Source organism: Embiotoca jacksoni, unplaced genomic scaffold (assembly GCF_022577435.1).
Source record: "Embiotoca jacksoni isolate LCO1_2020_lvr unplaced genomic scaffold, fEmbJac1.0.p SCAF_14, whole genome shotgun sequence".
In the NCBI taxonomy this organism is placed as follows: Eukaryota; Metazoa; Chordata; class Actinopteri; family Embiotocidae; genus Embiotoca; species Embiotoca jacksoni.
Genome location: NW_027185274.1, coordinates 16960955 through 16979565, shown reverse-complemented (window position 1 = coordinate 16979565; position 18611 = coordinate 16960955). Strand labels below are relative to the sequence as shown.

Here is an 18611-nt window from a genome sequence, read left to right as displayed (position 1 = left end):
ATGGATCAGGGTTACGCAAATATAAATGTGTCTGAGCAGAATGTTTGTGTGAAGAAATTTCACAACCACTCGTTGGAAAAGACTAGAAAACGTTTCTGAAGCTTCTTGCAGTCGGGAATCAGTCCTCCGAAAATGTCTCCAGGACCAGAAGGATTAGCGTCTTATCTTAAATTCAGGAGCGCTGCATAGGTATCCTTCAGATTCAGAGAGTCTGAGGAGAGATGTTTGACTGCAGTGAGCTTACTATCAGATGTTTTTCATAAGAGTTTTAAACAGACTTTTATATGATTTTTGGAAAACAGGAAAACAAATTATGTTTTCTGTCAAAACTAAGATCTTCTGCAGTGAGAACAGCCCACGCCGTCTGCATGATGAAGAATATTTCAACTTAATTACAACAAACACAATTCAAAATCCAGTTTTATCTCCAGCTAAATCGTTGTTTTTTTTTCAATTGTGTTAAAGAACAACACCTCCAACATTTTTGGAGATACGATCGTGCGGTTACAGAGAATTTTTTCAAGACCGGGTGACACTGCGGAAATATTAAAAAAAATTCCTTGCATGCAGGAAACATAAAAGAGGTGCTGAAAGGGGAATTAGTGGGAGAGGAGATGAGGCAACAGCCAGCGAGAGAGTGGTGCAGTAGTGCAGCCTGTAAAAGGTGTTTTTTGGGGTCTAATACAAAATCGCCAAAAGGAACAATACTAATTTGAAATCTGATTAATGTTATCATCATATTTCTGCAGATATAAACTTTGTAATGTACCAAAGTTATTAGTCTAGACGTATAAAACCCATGAAACTGTCAAAAAAGGCGTCTTCATTTCTACTCTGCAGTATCGCCCAGTTTTGCATCCGCGACACCGGTTTGATTTGGGTCTGCTGTACAGTATGTGAGACCAGTGATGAAATCAATGCCTGCAGTGCTGCGAGTCCCTCTTCTCTCTCTCTCTCTCTCTCTCTCTCTCTCTCTCTCTCTCTCTCTCTCTCTCTCTCTCTCTCTCTCTCTCTCTCTCTCTCTCGTACTGTAGCACAATAATCAATGACCAGCAGCAACTTGGGAGCAAATTAGCTCGTACAGTAAGGGCTGCCGACGGAGCGTCAGGTGGCCCGGAGCGGCGTTCCTCTCTCTCATCAGCCGCAGAGGAAGCACAGGAATGTCACTGTTTCAGATTGAGGGGGACCAGAATAAAAAAAATATTTAAAAAAATGGAGTCTGTCTCCATCTTTGTGCACAGATTATGATGCAATGATTAGGGTTAAATGTAGGGGCTGAGTCAAAGCGTCGAGGGGCCGAACTCTGCCGCCTCTGAAACACGTGACCTTGAAATCCAAGAAGGTTACTTCCCGTTACAGTCGCGGAGCAGCGCTGCCAAATTACTACAGCAGCCTCCATACTGCTGCTGCTGCTGCTCCCTGTGCCGTACCCCCCCCCCCCCCACACACACACACCCTCCTCCTCCTCCTCCACTCGGTTGCCGTGGTAACACTCACACTGAACAGTCAGGTAGGCTGATGCTGAGGGCGAGATGCCGAGGCTGTTGCTCGGACTGCAGGTGTATTTCCCGGCATCCTCCGGCTTGACCCGGAAGATGATGAGGGTGCCGTCGATGAGGATGCGCACTCGGAGCTTCAGGTCGCTGCAAGAAACACACAGATGTTTTGTCACATCGTGCTGCTGCTGAAACAGGACAGGGAGCACATCTAGTTTTTGGTTTTTTTTCTTTTCCTTTTTGTTGTGTTAAATTACATCAAGGTGCCATAAGAGAGCAGCAGAGAGTCAAACAGCAGCCGACCGAGAGGGATTCAAAGAGCACAGAGCCTTCCGGCCTGACACCCTATAAAATCAAACACACTGATGACGAAGCAGAGAATCAGTTTGAGTTCTTTCCTCACTGTCCACGCTGTATTTCCACATTCATCACACAGCAGAACTGAAGCTCAAACTGAAAACATCTTTAAATAAAGCGGTAACACTTTCCAATGACACCCCCTCTTATGTTGTAACTTTCATATCAATGCTTAAAATAATGAATTCTGCACAGATGTTATAGAGCTTATTGAACTGATTGTGAAAAGGCCTTTGCCAAAATCCATTCATCAACAATTGTCATGTGTAAAAGGTATGAAGCTCCCCCACCACCTCTACTGTTCTCATATAGAAGGGCAAATCCCCACATCTTTCACATTTATATACCTATATATTGACTTTATTTGATCCGTTTCCCTTGTGTTGCACAGACTTCAATTGTTTTCTTTAATTTCGTTGGACCCTGTACAATTCCAAAAAAACAGAATTCTGCATTTACGCCAATGAAACATCAGTAAAGGGAGGCGAGAACCGCAGTGAGATATTGAACGCGCTCATGTCATAACAGGCTTTGTACTGGATGGTTTCTTTTTTTGGGGGGTATGAGCATAGCATGCATGGTGTTAGCATAGCATGCTGTGAATTAGTGAGGTGTTTGGTAGGTGAAGGCAGGAAGTAATATGGAGACAGTCCACCCCTGCGGTGTTATTCTCAAATAATATGGCACGATGTGTATCTTAAAACTGAATGGATTACAAACATATTTTTCACACGCTGCCATCACAAAGGATTGTTTATATTAAATTTCACGAGCTACCTCCAGCCTTTAGTTTATTTTACTTAATGAGGATGGAGAGAGAAATGCAGTACCACCTGTCAAAAATTGATGTTTGGTGACCTTAGCCCCCTTCCCCACCCTTGTTAGCCTCACCACTTTCTAACCCCACCCCTTGGTAACCCTGCCCCGACCAATGGGAGCAAAGAGGTGGAGTTTAAACCAAACCAATGAGAATGAAGTGGGTTTGATCAATGAGGTCGTATCAGATTCACAGTTCAAACCCTGGACACCTGAGAAAATGCAACTACTAGGAGGTCAGAGGTCAATTCAGATGATAAGGAGTCGAGCATCTAATTATCTTTTCATACAATCTGTCGTCCGGTTCAACTAAAGGTTTCCTTGGGAAATGAAACCACTGGGAGGTCAAAGGTCAATTTACCAAACCCTAACCCTAATAAGTGATGGTGTCTAACTAACCTCCAGAAGAAAGGTGTCAGGGATCTGAAAGTTGGTGGGTGTGAATGTCTTTAGGCCTCCCTTATGCCTGTAAACTTTCTCGTGTCTAGCGCCCTCCGTTGCCTGTAACCCTGAACCCAACCCTAGAGTTAGGATTAGGCCTGATAACCAGCCTCCAGCACCATCCCATGGCATAGCTGCCTTAGACACCCATTCAAATAACAATACCAGGGATTTATTAGAATCGTTTGCATGTGTGCTGTTGTTAACATTAAGCTGATCACAGGTGTGCTGGTTTTGTCTTCTACATGAAATCCTCGCTATAAAGAAGTAAAGCAATTCTTTACTAATATTCAAAGCTATCAAAACTTTGAATTTAAGAGCGGTAGAGGGGCCTCTGATATCCATCCTGGATGATGGTGAGCACACACCTGACACGTGTTTTGTTGCTCACAAAATATCAGGCGTCAGCTGAAGCAATGTGAAACCCTGTTTTCAAAAAAGTTATGACACTCTGTAAAATGTAAATAAAAACAGAATGCGATGAATTGCAAATCATGTTAACCCATATTTAATTGAAAATAGAACAAAGACAACATATAAGATGTTGAAACTGAGTTTCAAAAAGTTGGGAGGGTGGCATGTTTACCAGTGTTGCATCACCTCTTCTTTTAACAACACTGTAAATGTTTGAGAACTGAGGAGACTAGTTGCTGCAGTTTTGAAAGCAAAATGATGTCCCATTCTTGCCTGATATAAGATTTCAGCTTTTCAACAGTTCAGGGTCGTATTCTTTGTTTCATGATGTGCCAAATGTTTTCAATGGGTGACAGGTTTGGACTGCAGGTGGGACAGTTTTCTGAAGTGTTCCTGAGCCCATTCAGTGATTTCCACTGCAGATTCATGTCTGTTTTTCATGCAGTACCGCCTGAGGGCCCGAATATCACGGCCATTTCTCCCGATTTGCTAAATCTTTTAATGATATTATGAAATCCTCAAATTGTCAGTTTCAACATTTGATCTGTTGTCTTTGGTCTATTTCCAATTAAATATGGGTTTACATGATTTGCAAATTATCACATTCTGTTTTTATTTACATTTTACACAGCGTCCCAACTTTTTGGGAAACGGACTTGTACAACTCAGAGAGAGGAGAACGTTCAGCCTCTTATTAATATCTACTTTGAAGATTTGATTGGCTGTTAACCCACTTTTTCTTTTGTTTTTACACATATCCAGGGTGCCACTGCAAGAGGATAAAGCGCCGATGTACCTCAACTACCAGGATATGTACAGACATGAATAGGAAATAAGATATTTATTATTAAGGATTAAAATCACATACAGTAGGGTTTTGTAGAAAAAACATGTCACTGAGTAAAGTAAAAAAAAAAAAAAAAAAAAATCAAGATTGACGCTACAAAAGGTCTTTAAAGTCACTTTGCACTCTTCCTCTCTGATAGTCCCTCTGACGCTTGTTTTCACCACCAGTCTAAACCCCATTCACTTGTTCTTCCTTGCTGCTTGTTCTGTCTGTCACTTGTTTGCTGTAAAACCCTCTGAGACTCTAAAGACTTGCTTTGGGGAGCCCGCGGAAGTCCTGGCTACGCTTCAGATCATCGCCGCATGAGAGGCATACGATGACACAAGGCCTGAGTCATGCGATGCTGTCATCAGAGTGCACTAACTCGCCTGGCACGCTCCAGACGGACCCCCAGCAGGCCCACTCTTACTGCCCACAGGGCTGCAGCAGGACAGGGGCGCACACACAGATATGGACACACACAAACACACACTCATACCCTTGGACAGTCACTGAAAATACAAAACAGCAAAGGGCTCAGAGACACACAATGTCACTCACATCACAAAAGCTGTGGGATAAAGGCTGCTTGGCGATGATTTAAATGAGTCTCCAAGCGAGGGGCTCTTAGGTCTTAAACCTCACCAACATGCTTAACTGAGAAGTTCCCACACGCAGAGAAACACTGCAGCTACAGTACAGAAGTGAACCCGATCATAACTTTACTTCTTGAAGTAGACGTTGTCCTCTTCCCAAAACCAGGTGTAGGTCAGGTTGCCGGGATACGCCTCCGCTTGGCAGGTGAAGAGTGCATTCTGGGATATGTTTACAGTGATGTTTTCGGGTGGTGACACGATGTATGGAGGCCCTGAGAAAAACAAAAACAGGTGTTGGATTATTTTAACTCTGTAAAGCTGCAGAAACAAACTTTTGCTTTCACATTTTAAGTTGATATCTTGTTAGCAAACAGTTGCCTTTACACATCCAGCAGTTACATTATAATTCATTTTGTCATTTTTCAGGCAACCTAATCAATGTTAGTGCATTTTTAACTCTCTTTTTGATCTCCAGAAGAGTACCTCGTATTAAAAGCCAGTAGAGTCGAGTGGAGTAGAGCCAGCAGTGGGAAAGGGGATACTTGTTATCTTTGTCTGTATGCTGTTTGGTGATGAACAGATCGTATTCAGTTCAAAATTTATCTCCATAGAAACAGCTGTCCCGGTGAGAGTGACACAATATAATAAAGCTGGGATTCATAAAACCAAAACAATGAACTTTAAGATGCTAAAAGGTTCCGTAGGGTTGAGTGCAGCTGCAGAAGCAGGTGGTAATTATCTATGTTCCCTTTTGCACATTATACAGCGATTTGATCAGTTACCATTTAAAAGAAAACACCAAAAAGCAAAACATACAGTATATTCATATTTATTAATTTGATAGGCGGCCAAAAAGATTGATTTTAATTGAATTAAGAACTTCTAACATGTGGGTGTGATGTCCTTTTTCAGTGTCCAGTACATAAAAAAGTATATACGATGAGGATTAAACATTCAAAAACTACCAAATGGTTATATAAAAATAAAATAAAAATTCATAATGTGAAGAGTATTCTTTGTAAAACTCATATTATAAGATTAATTTATTTTGTGGTTTTCTACAAACATTTGCGGACTTGTATCTGACTTCCTGTTTATTTCAGTTGAGACAAATGCTTTGCATTACCAGCAATGCTCATGGTAAAGTGACTAAAATCAAAAACGGATCATTTTTACTATACATTATGTCAGGATTTAGCTCATTACTTTTATTTGAAACAGGGTCAGATAAAAAAAGAACAGTAATCAGTTCAACAAATCAACAAATACTGTATACATTGGAGCAAAATTATTGTTTATCATATTGACAACAATTAATTAACAGAAAACCTTTGTAAGGCATTAAGACACTCAGCTTTTGGTTTTAAATGCAGTGTCCTGGAATCTTTTGTTTGAAGTGAAGTGTCTGAAACTCTTCTATATGAAGGAATAAAGGAGACAGTTACAGTGATAAAAAAAAAGTACTATTAAATTAAGATGAGTTCTGCTCTATGTACCGGCCTCCCCTGCTTCTACTTTTTTCTTTCAGGAACACATCAGGGTGAGAAAAAGAACACGCGAAGCATTATTTACAATATATCACCACAGTGTGATGTAAAACACAGCGAGCAGACAGTTATCGTAGCCTTAATAGTAGCCGGTGTTGAAGCTCATGCGTGCTTCGCATTGCCAGCCTCTCATCCCCCGAGGTGCTCGAGGTTTGCTCCTAACTCTCAATAAAACAGCAGAAGTCATGAAAGGTAAGCTGTCTTTTATGAGCGGGCCCAGATACAAGCCTCCTGCTTATTTCCCTCTCAGCGTGCACAGCTTTATGTACGTCAGGTGGGGCCTTTCACAGAACAATTAAAAACAGATCATCGCAGTGAGAATCATGACTCCACAGATATCTGCGTGTTATTGCGCGTTGAGCGTGAGTAGTAATCATATCTTTTATTTCACAGCCATTTACATGGTAATAATCAACCCAACTCGAGAGTAGATTGTTTTTTTTGTGGGTTTCTTATTCCTAGGCTCCTGATTTCTGCATGTACAGTCAGCGGTGTATCAATATTATCCTCCATCACACACCCTACTGCCATTATTCTGGTATTAAATGAGCACTGTGTAGGATATAGTGGCATCTAGTGGTGGGATTACAGATTTGCAAACCACTGGACCCCTTTACCTTTCCAAGCGTGGAAAAGGATCGACGGTGGCCACCATTGGTTTATTAGCTAGTTTCACCATCTTGTTTTTTGGAACCAGAAGTGACCATATTTGGACGAGCTGTGGAGGAGCATGGGGGGGATATGAGACCCCAAAGACACAACCTGACTGCACCCCAGGTATGTCAATAGAAACCAGGCACACCCCTAAACATAGCTCTGTTTGACACCTAAAACCTAATTAATGATGAAATTATTATCTGAAGGATCAACAGAACACTGATCAGAAGGAGGGAATTTATCTAATGACACCATAATGACCTTTATGAATGGGAGTCAATGGAGCCAGGGTTTTTTGACAGCCAACCCTAGTGGCCTTCACTTCTGGTTTCAAAATAGCAAGATGGCGTCGGGCAAAACCCAAACTCGAGACTTTGGAACAGCAGCTCACAAACTGATGGGTGACGTCACTGTTGGTTGCCTCTCGGTTCAATGTGATTTTACACTAATTAAAACATTACATTCCAATAGATGCTCCTAAATCCTACAATATGAATGGTTAATATGACAGCAGGTCATGTTCACATGGCCAGAAAGACCTCTGTGAAAAGGCGAGAACACCTTATAACATTAAGAAATCAAGTCGCTCGAGAATAAACACCATTACAAAACCTTAATTTTCCAAAAACTTTCCCTCCGTGCCTTAATTTTAAGATCAATAGAAAGACAAAACAGCTGGATTTATTTCTACCCGTTTTCTCACTGTATACAAACCGACTTCTCCGTCCCTGCAGATTTCTTTTCTGAATGGTTGGTGGACAAATTCCCTCTCACATACAGCTTTGATGACGGGAACACTGCTGGTCAAGAACTGACTTCTGTTTGACATTTAGAAGTGAAATAGTTCTAGTCCCCGTCATCCAGGGCTGTCCAAAAACAACCATAGGTGCCCAATAAAACTGATAAAGAAATCAAATTTGACCATAATACTCAACCATATATAGACCATATATTTCTACAGTATCAGGGCCGCAGTAAGGCAAACATATTGTGATATCTTCAAGAATGATGTTGAAACATTAGGAAAATAAATGTAGTATTTTCATTAGAAAGTTGAAAAGTATATCTTTCATTTATCATAAACAGGTAATTCAGTCATCTTAATCCACAACATACATCAATAATTAAGTAATCTATGCAACATTATCCTTCTCGTAATATCTGTTATAACTTTGTTACTGTTACAGTATCATGACTTTTTTCAAATATAATCCCTTTATTCTCTAAACATTTTCTTATAATTTATCAATGTATAACAAAGATTTTTCTTGTTTTTTAATCTCAAAATGATTTTTTTTTTTCATAACATTATCCCTAACACTGCAACATTACTGCCAGTACAACGGCCCAGTTCCACAGAATAACGCAAAACCAGACTATATCTGGTCATGCGGTCCAAACGTCGTCAACAAAACACTAAAAAGGTTTTAGTTGACTAATATGTCGTCGCTTCATGTAGCTGGAAATCAAAGTGACATAATCCTGTTTTTACGAGACGGATGCCTCACACCCGAACAGCCCACAGCTGCAGTGTGTCGTGGTCCAGGGTGCAGGTATCGACTCGCTGCAGGCCGGAAACCTTAATGCAGCTGCATCACATGCATCAATAGTTAAAGTCCTCACCGGGTTACAGACAGTAGATGTGTGTGTGTGTGTGTGTGTGTGTGTGTGTGTGTGTGTGTGTGTGTGTGTGTGTGTGTGTGTGTGTGTGTGTGCATTTACTGCACTGTGGAGGAAAAGAGGAGTAATTCCTTCGCTGTGTTTCGACGTACAGAAGTCGAGCGTTAAAACAGACCTCACTCTCAACGCCACCGTAAAAGCGAGATGCTCTGCTGCTTGTTAAATACACACTGTTAACTCCCCGTGGCCTTGCTGTATCAGGAGCCTGAGAGGACCTGGAGGCTGCTATCACAACCATCTATCTGATCTGTGTCGAGCAGAGAGAGTCTGGTTAATGGACCGGAGACAGACAGTGACGTTCTCGCAGACGGATCCCGCTGTACACACATGCACGCACACACCGAGAGAGAGAGAGAGAGAGAGAGAGAGAGAGAGAGAGAGAGAGAGAGAGAGAGAGAAGCCCCAGACTGAGCTATCGACTGCCTGATACAGACCCAGAAGGTGTGTTACATACATCAGTACACCAGAGCGCTGCATGCCTGTAACTATAAATAATGAAACTTAACTGCCACGTCGATGCAAATGCAACATTAGGGCCGCAGGTACCGAGTGGGAAACATGTTTTTCCATTTAAAAACCCGGCGATCCGTGCAAACGCATTTGTCAACTTATTAATAAACGGCTCGGCAGCGGCTTAGCGGATGAAGACGTTACCTTGAACCAGCAGACGGGTAGTGTGGAGCACTTCTCCCTGGTCGCTGTGGGCCCGGCAGGTGTACGCCCCTCTGTCATCTCTGGTGATGCCTAGGATGGTCAGGCTGCCATCGTGTACCTGCAGTTCAACAAGCAGGGGTAAACATGCAGACACAAAATGATGCGAGAAACTCAGAGAAACTCAACGCTGCAACGACGAATCGACTGAGAGAAAATCAATTGGTAACGACTTTGGTTCATTTTCTCAGAAGAATACCCAAACTTCTCTAGTTCAAGCTTCTCAAGTGGAAAGATATGCACGTTTTCTCTGCCTTTTATGATAGAAAAATGATTAATTTCAGAGCTTTAGACGTCTTTTAAGAAATCTTTGAACTCTGACAAATTACAATTCTTATTTTATAGGCCAGAACATTTAATATGTTGAGAAATAATTGGCAAATTAAGGAATAATAAAACGTCCTGGAATGAAAATGTTTCTAAAAGTACACAATCAAAACTCAAAACTGCAGATAAATGGTAAAACAAATTATTATAGATAACTTTTATCCTTTTATTTCATACGTGAATTATCCTATTTTAGCTTGTTTTTGTTTCTTTTATTTTAATGTTTTCATCACTATTTTTATTGTTTGTAAAGTACTTTTATGGTGTGTTTCTTTTGCTTGGTGCCTTTAATGTTTAATGCATTAAAGCACTTTTAATTGCCTTGTTGTAGAAATGTGCTATACAATTAAATTTGTCTTGCCTAATAATGTATAAGCACAGTTTTGCTTTGGGTCAACCTGATTTGTGCATCGAATAATTATTTGAATTATTGATTAATCAGTTTATTGTTTGGTCCAAAGCAGCAAATTCTCCCATTTGAGAAACTGGAAAGTATTCAACTAAAAATTACTTCAACTGATCAAATATAAAAATATTTGCTGATTATTATTATTATTATTTAGTGGTCGTCTGTTAGGTCGTTTATTTTATAACATTATTTTTCCAAGCGTCTCAGGTCAGTATAAAGCACATTGAAGCAACATATATTGACAAAACTGGTGCACAACATCAAACAAATAAAACAAATCGAACAGACTTGAAACAATCGATCTATTGAAAACAAAAAAAAACAGCAATTAAACAGAATGTAAAGAAATTAAATACAATGTAAGCATCTATATGTTTTCTCTGTTTGTTTGTATTTTAACTTGGACAATAAATGTAGAGAAAAGTCAGTATAAAGTAGCAGAAAATGAAAATACTAATAATTTGTACTTGAGAGATTCTTAGTTAAACTCTTCAGATAAAAAAACACCCTCCGTTCCTAAATAGAGTTTGTGGTGACAATCTAATCAACAGAAAATAAGTCACACGCTTTTAAAGTCACAAATGTGTCCCGCTTTAATTAACTCAAGGTCTGAGTGGTGCATATGGTAACTATGGAAACATGTATCTCTGTGCCACTGCGCGTGTCCGCGTGCAGGCTCTGATGAGAACCGGTGGGAGCGGCGGGGAAACGCATTAACCAAACCTAATAGAAACGGCCTCATAAATTATGCAGCAGGTTGCAAAAGGCTCTGTCCATTCAAGTCACACACAGCTGTAGTCGGTCCATTCACACAGCTGAAGGCCGAATCTGCTGCGCCGGCACAATTATTCCTCTTCATCTGTCTCTCAGACGATTCGTAGCCAGGGAGACGCTTCCAACGAGAAGATCAAGCGAAGCCGCGTTGAACTTTTGCTCGTCTGTGGGCTTCATCGTGGTAAAGAGAGGCTGTCCGATGACACTTGGTGTGTCACTGCTGATGTGCGCATGCTGAGCGAAAAACTCATCCCTGATTTGTTGTGAAGCAGCAGTTTGAGGTTTGGAAAGCCGTTTGCGCTGATTAAAAAAAGTTGGAAGAGATTAAAAAAAACTGTCATTATTTAAAAGAATACTGATTTGTTTTCTGTTCTGTGTAAATGATCTGCTCTCATTGAAGGTTCATGTCAGGCCTTTCAATGAATTATATTCTTGGTGAGAGCTTCGGAGTGAGATACCATGTCAATATATATATAGTGTTACAGCACACACGCTGCAAAAACTGTTGGTCTAACCCAGTAAAATTATTTTGTATTATTATTATTATTAACTTTTATTTTGATTTGAAATCCAGTTACCCTGGTTTTTAGTTTAAACGGCTCATCTAGTTGTGTTTTAGGCAGATTATTTATCTTAATGCATGTAAATATAACTTGTCTTTTCCTGATTTGCATCTTTGTCTTTATTTAAGTTGCTTTACTTTAGTTGCAAACACCAGCAGTGTAACAAGGCGCTGAGCATTTATTCTCCGTGAGCGCTGAACGTTCGGCATTTTTTTCCAGTCACAGAGTTGAATAATATTCAACTTTGGGCAAAACGCCGCAATCGTCACTTGAATTTTTTTTTTTTACCCAGCCGTCCAATCACAGCGACGGAGGGGCGGGACAAAGCACTCAAGCACCGACAGTGGTCACTGATCGGCCCGCCCTTCAGTGTGGCTGAGCGAACACTAATACGAGCCGCGTACCCAGGCTGTCATCACAGTAAATCACAGTATATGAACTGAATTCAACTCATCCGATCAACACCAACACCAACACCAACACCACCACCGGCGCACCACCTCAACCCTTTAACCCTCGTGTTGTCCTCGGGTCAAAATGACCCGCAGCTGTGTTCAATCAAATTTTATTTTATTTCTATATTTTCGGGGATCATTGGTGACAAGGATGCTGTGAGGGTTTCTTTAAACCAAAAAAAAAAAAATCACACACACACACACACACACACAGCTAACTTGACATTGCTAGTTAGCTAGCACAGGGATCATCCTGTTTTTCAAATATTGAGATTTAAAGTTGCATTGAATCTTCCATAAGTCAAAGAATCGCTGTTGGATCAAGTCATAATACTGAAGTAAGTGTAAGTAACAGATTGTGATGGTATGTCACAGTCATCCGTCTGTTCCAATAGTTTTTCAGCCATAGCTGAACTCAATTCAAGGTGAGGGAGAGAAGATTAAGGTAAAGGAGAGAGAGGAGGAGGAGGAAGGAGGAGGAGGAGGAGGAAGGAGATAAGGTGAGGCATGCGTTGGAGGCAGAATCTCAATTTTATGTGACGTGCACTTCACTGACACATCCAGCGGGAATTATATCTGGTTCTGTTGTTTCTGTCCTCTCCTCAGCTGTTTCATTTCGTGTCAGTTTTTTTCCCGTGCATGTGATGAAGAAGAGTAAAGAGAGGAGGAGAAGGAGGAGGAGAAGGAGGAGGAGGAGGAGGAAGAGGAGGAGGAGGATTCCTGCTCCTCTCTAACCCTGTCTGTCACATTCCTCCCTTTCTCCATGATGTCTCCATGGATCTGAGTATGTGGGTGAGAAAATATGCCCTCATGCGCGCGCACGCACACACACACACACACACACACACACACACACACACACACACACACACACACACGCACACACACGCACACACTGCTCACCACGAGATGGGGCTTTTCCCCAAATTTGAGAGGAGACTCGCTGAGAAACCGATGAGGGAAGAATGTAAATTCATATTAGCACTCATGTAATATTGATGCACGGGGGGGGGGGGGGGGGGGGATTAATAATGCATCAGAATGTTGTCTAATCATTTACTGAAGGCGACGGTGTTAAAAAGAGGCGACTGGAGGCAGCAAAAAAGGCAGAAAGCGAAAGCGAAGGAGCCGCTCAGCAGACGCTCCCGTACGCTGCCGTCGCTTCGTCTGCAGCGCATCGCACACGGCGAGTTGATCGCACCCGCAGCAGACTGCAGCATCAGGGACATATGAGAATGTGAAAAGGCACGCAGAAAAAAAGGAAGGCGGCGAACCACCTCTGAATAAAAGTCTCCAAAAAAAAAAAAAAAAAAAACTATTACGAGCAGCATGAAGGATGCCCCCTCGAAGCTCTCGTACGCGGTCGACATATTCGCCAATCTGTTCCAGCCGAAGCCTTCCAGCAGCTCCTTTTTTCTTTTTTTTTTTCATTTTCCCGTTTCTCCGCGCCGCCCTCGTCTGCTTCCGATTGCGAGTTCTGCACGACGAACTCGTGACGCCCTCCCCGACGTGACCTCGTTGCATCCAGCCGTCAGCGAGACGTGTAGGTGGAGAGAGGAGACGTGTTTCTGATCGCACAGTGAGTTCTCCAGACGAAGTGACACTCGCAGCTTCAACTCGGGACGCAACAGCCCGCAGCTGCGATGCATCAGCGCTTGTTTCTGAGTCACATGTAATGGAGCTGCACGTTAAAACGACTTTTGATTTCGCTGCAGCGGAATCAGCACCGCGAGCCTGAACGTTTCGGGATGTTGGAGACATTTTTCTTTTGCCGTTATAAAACCACGCCGCGGCTGTGCCAGAAATATCTCGTCGTGACATCAGACTGTCCACGTTCAGTCTACGTTTGGGAGTTTATCCACAGGATTAAAAAAAAAAAAAAAAAAATCAGCCATCACCACGCAACAAAGGAGGCTCAGAAATGTCCTGAAGAGTGTGAATGTAAAAGTGACTCAGGGTGTGTTTTTAATTTCTATTTAAGACATTACAAGGAAGCAGAATTAGCCTGATATTCATTCATCCTGGATTGGTCACAAATTTGGGTCCTAATTTCACCAAATATCTGCAATTTTTAACTTCTTTTACACCAAAAACTCCCCAAAAAATTATTTTTTCCCCCCCGTCATGTTGTTTAACGTAAAATAATTTACTGCTGATATTTGTATTGTTTTTTGGACAAAAATCAACTAAAGTCACATCAATTTGAACGATTAAAGTACTATGTGACCAAATTCAATTTAAAAGAAACGATATTTCTGCAGCACAACAACAGAATGAAGGGATATAAGTCCGAGAGAGATATAGTCCATAACATACTGGCGGTGCAGATGGACTCAGTGGATGACACCATCTGTGCACAAAACCCTGCTTCTATTTTTGAACACAATCATAAATCGCAGTTATGTTACGCCACTATGCGTTTCTTACCGAGTATTTTGTGTTGGTGGCCAGCTCCTCCCCCTCCCTCAGCCAGCTGATCATTGGTTTTGGATTTCCCTGGGCAGAGCAGCTGAGCAGAGTGCTTCCCCCTTCCTTCGCCTCCACATACTGCGGCGGCGTCGCAGTGAATGAAGGCGGAGCTGTGGAGAAAATAAAGGAATCATTTTTTATAAACGACCACAGTCACACTTTATATCGGCGTAAAATATCTCAACAACTGTTCGCCGGAGTGCCATGAAATGAGGGTTCGCTTTATTTTTCTCGGTGGGTCAAAGGTCAAAGTTTTTACTCAACATGCACAGAGGGGGAAATGAAGGATTCTCAGATGATATTTTTACAATCCCGTCAGCGATCGTCTGACTTCTCCCGTGGTGCCACGATGAGACCGACAGCTGTTCGATGCTAACTGAATGTCAGCATGCGCAGTTGAACAGCTTCCCATTTCAATGGAGGTATTGAAGTAAAACTAGATCAGACAGGTGTTGTTGCTCAGACACTGCGTGATGCGACTGCCGGTTTGCGCACCAGCTGACATTTACCAGTGATGACAACAACCTCCCCTGCAACGCTGCTTTTCTTTGTTGGTTTTTTTTTTAAAACCTAGAGAAACCACTTTGCAAAATCGCTGCATTTCCACCTGATGTTCCTGAGCTTCACGAACAGCCACGAGGGAGCTGTTCACCACCTCCTACAGGCCAGTAAACGGCAGCTCCCCGAGCCAGCTGCTGTCGGTGTTTTCAGCATGATACTTTAAATATAAATAGTGGCGCTGTGTTTAGTTAAATCGAGAAGAAAAAAAAAAAAAGGCACCGATATTCAACTGGGTCACTGTTCGCCGCTGGGAGTCCTGCCATGCTTCAGACTGCACACAAGCACCTGGCATGGAGCAAACAAATTGCCCAATTAGCACATTTAGACATCTGTCTGTCCACGCTGCCCTCTCACTCCCCAACACTCATTACATTATATGATACGGCAGATTAATGAAGATTCTAATAAAACGCACGACTGATTTATGCATCCCGAGCTCGTGCGGCTGACGGGTCAACGGCTGCATTAAACGGATCATGATGCATCGTTTTAGTTATTAAGAGGCAACGTTGTGCAGCTGCTTCAATAAGAGTTGGAAGCTTTAATCTCAAGATTTACTTCACTGATTTACTGACACAGCAACATGTACGTGTTGAGTGTAACCAAGTGCCTTTACTCAAGCACCGTGCTCAAGTACAATTTTACATAATTATAAACTCTATTGATACGGCACTCTTCGAAACAAAGTTACGAAGTGATTTACACGGAGGAACCGGGATTTTTTTTTTTTAAAATTCAAGATTAAAGCAAATAAAATCATACAAATAAAATGGGACAACAACAAAAAAATCCCCAATAATAAAAGTGTAAGGCATAAACAGGAAAAGTAAAACGTCTAAAATGTGCAGGGAATGAAAACGACTTTACAATAGAATACAAAGCATTTAAAAAAAAATGTAACTAGTGGATCCTTAACAAAACAGGCGTATAGTTGGGGCTTCTTTTCACGTTTCGGAGTTGTAAAAAGTTCCACCAAGAAGAAATCTCACCTCTAAATTATCACATATTTCAGATCAGAATAGGGGAAAAACTGAAAAAAATTAAGTTTTTATAGCAGAACATGAATTATGTCATGACAAATGACAAATGAAACCTGACTGCGTCACAGGCCTGTCAATCAAACAGATCAGATAAGTGAGGCACTGGTTTATGGTACATTATACGATGTCTGCACTTATGTCTACGAATAAATGATGGAATTATTTGCAAAGGGAAGAGGAAAGACTTTAGTGAATGTCACCATTATGATTTATGGAAAACATTTCTTGACTTTTTATTTCAGGAGAGAAGTTGAATGGGAGTCTATGGAGCCAGAACCTTCTTGAAGCCAGCCCCTAGTTGCCCTCAGTGGTCTTGCAGTTCATGGCTCTTCGGCAACGGCCTCATTTTTTACGCGAAAGCTACGTCCTCTTTTATAATCTGAGAACTGAAACTGTTTCTTAGACATTGATGCATCAGTATTACATAAATAACACCGTATATAAAAAAATATATCGACCCCATAGACTAATTATCTGTACATTTTTGACGTTAATTTGAATACTTTCAGTAAAAGCTGATAATATTTTTGCACTTTTACTTCACTGGACTTTAAATGCTGGACATGTTATGTCTAACACGTTCGTATATATATTTTGTTTCATTCATTATTTTCAACTGTGTTGTTTCGTGTTTAATTTGATCTGTTCTTCTGCATTTTATCTTACATTCTAAATGACCTTTTAACATGTTTTAATGCTTCTTTAAATCTGTTATTAAGTGAGGCACTTTAAGTGCATGCAATTTTCTTGCTGCAAAGCAATTTAAGCTGCATTTCTTGGAAGAAAGGTGCTACGTAAATAAAGATTATGATTATTATGTATAATGTTTTGTTTGTTTTTTTACATTGTGTTGTTGATTTTCCTTATAAGTACAGGAATTGAGTGCTTCTTCCAACACTCTCAGTGCTGTTATTAATTCTAATCCTAATTCAGATTGTTCTCGAGGGAATGAGCATCAGTTGACAGGAAGTAGGTGTCACGCATGGCGGCGGTTGCTGGTGACGGCAGCAGCCTCGTTGGTCATCCTGGGATTTGTTTCACACCGTCAGGTATTGCTCATCACACAGGAAGTGTCACCACGGTTGGGAAACCTGGGAGTTGCTCTACAAAAATGTAAAGTAAGGTGAGCATTAAATTCTCGCCCTACTTTCTGCAGCTCTTCATCAATTATATACATTAAAAGATGCTTGAAGATCCCAACCCCTCCCACTGCTCTCCTCTGCACACCAGGCAGCACGTCAGCAGATGGCCTGGATACTAAGACGCAGGCTTCGGACTGCTCTTTGAAGGCTTTCGTTTTTCTGTAATTTCTTCACTAACTGAAGTGTGTTTCCGTGATTTTATTCCCTCGCTCGGTTTTTCTTTTCTTGTCTCCGCTCCTCAGGGAACGCGACTACATAGAGTACACATTTTTCATTGATTTCACATCATAAGCCTCAAACGTTTCAGTGTAAACTGTTAGCGAGAGAAGAAAGAGCCACTCAAGGACACTTTCCTCCCTCTTCTAATGTTGGCACACTCAAGGTACTCCACAGAATCTCGATTAGAATAAATTATAATTAAGGGAACAAAAAAGACTTATTTATTCACTGCCACATTTGCTGCCTCCACCTTTTCTTACAGGGCTGGTTTAGATCACTCTATGACATCAGGCAAACACAGAGTCATAAATTCTTATAACCCAGTCAACAAAAACTCAAAAACATCACAGCCTCACCCAAAGGTTTGTTAACTGCAGTTTTAAATCCTCCTTTCTGTCATTTTGGCTGTCGCCATCTTGTTTTTTTTAGCCGTAGAAATCATATGTGGATGAGCTGCGAAGGATCTGACCATTCACTGAATATAAAACTGGACGTAACTTTTGGGTCTTAAAAAATTAGGCCAATGTGGAAGAGCTATAAACTGCAATATCACCGAGGGCCACTAGAGGCTGGCACCAAAAAACTTCAGGCTCCGTAGACTCCCATTCAACTTCAAAGTCATTATGATGTCATTAGCTAAAGTCCCTCCTTCTTATTAGTTTTCTGGTGGTCCATCTAAAAATATTAATTAGATATTATGAGTCAAAAAGCATCATTTTTGGTGCCGTGTCTGTTTGATTGACAGGCCTGTGGTGCAGTTAGGGTCGTAGTGTCCTCGTGATCCCAATCAAGTGGCGACCAACAGTGACGTCATCCATTGGTTTGTGAAAGGCTGTTATGAAGCCTCGAGTTCGAGTTTTGGCGGTCGCCATCTCTCTAGTTCGGAGCGGTTCGAAGCGGTTTGGAGCAGGAAGTGACCATATTTGGAGCAGCATGGGAGGCGCGAGCGGTGGACTGATCTGATTGGAAATCCAGCGATACTACGTCCACCCCACTGATAGCCGTAACCTGACTGCATCACAGGCCTGTCAATCAAACAGACATGCCTCCAAAAATGGCACTTTTTGATGCTTGGAATATATGGAGCTGCCATTTGGGCCCCTGTTACGTC

At 41.5% G+C, this 18611-nt stretch overlaps 1 protein-coding gene across 4 annotated transcripts in view; it reads right to left on the bottom strand.

The window, feature by feature from the left end:
• Positions 1 to 18611, bottom strand: part of igsf9ba (immunoglobulin superfamily, member 9Ba) — a 67269-nt gene that overhangs the window by 20981 nt on the left and 27677 nt on the right. For all 4 annotated transcript variants that reach the window (XM_069148357.1, XM_069148359.1, XM_069148360.1 and 1 more), the window contains exons 4-7: positions 14497 to 14648; positions 9485 to 9602; positions 5077 to 5218; positions 1498 to 1643 (exon numbers count right to left, since the gene is read on the bottom strand). In XM_069148357.1, coding sequence (XP_069004458.1) covers positions 1498 to 1643; positions 5077 to 5218; positions 9485 to 9602; positions 14497 to 14648 — 558 coding nt within the window. The remainder of the gene's footprint in view (positions 1 to 1497; positions 1644 to 5076; positions 5219 to 9484; positions 9603 to 14496; positions 14649 to 18611) is intronic.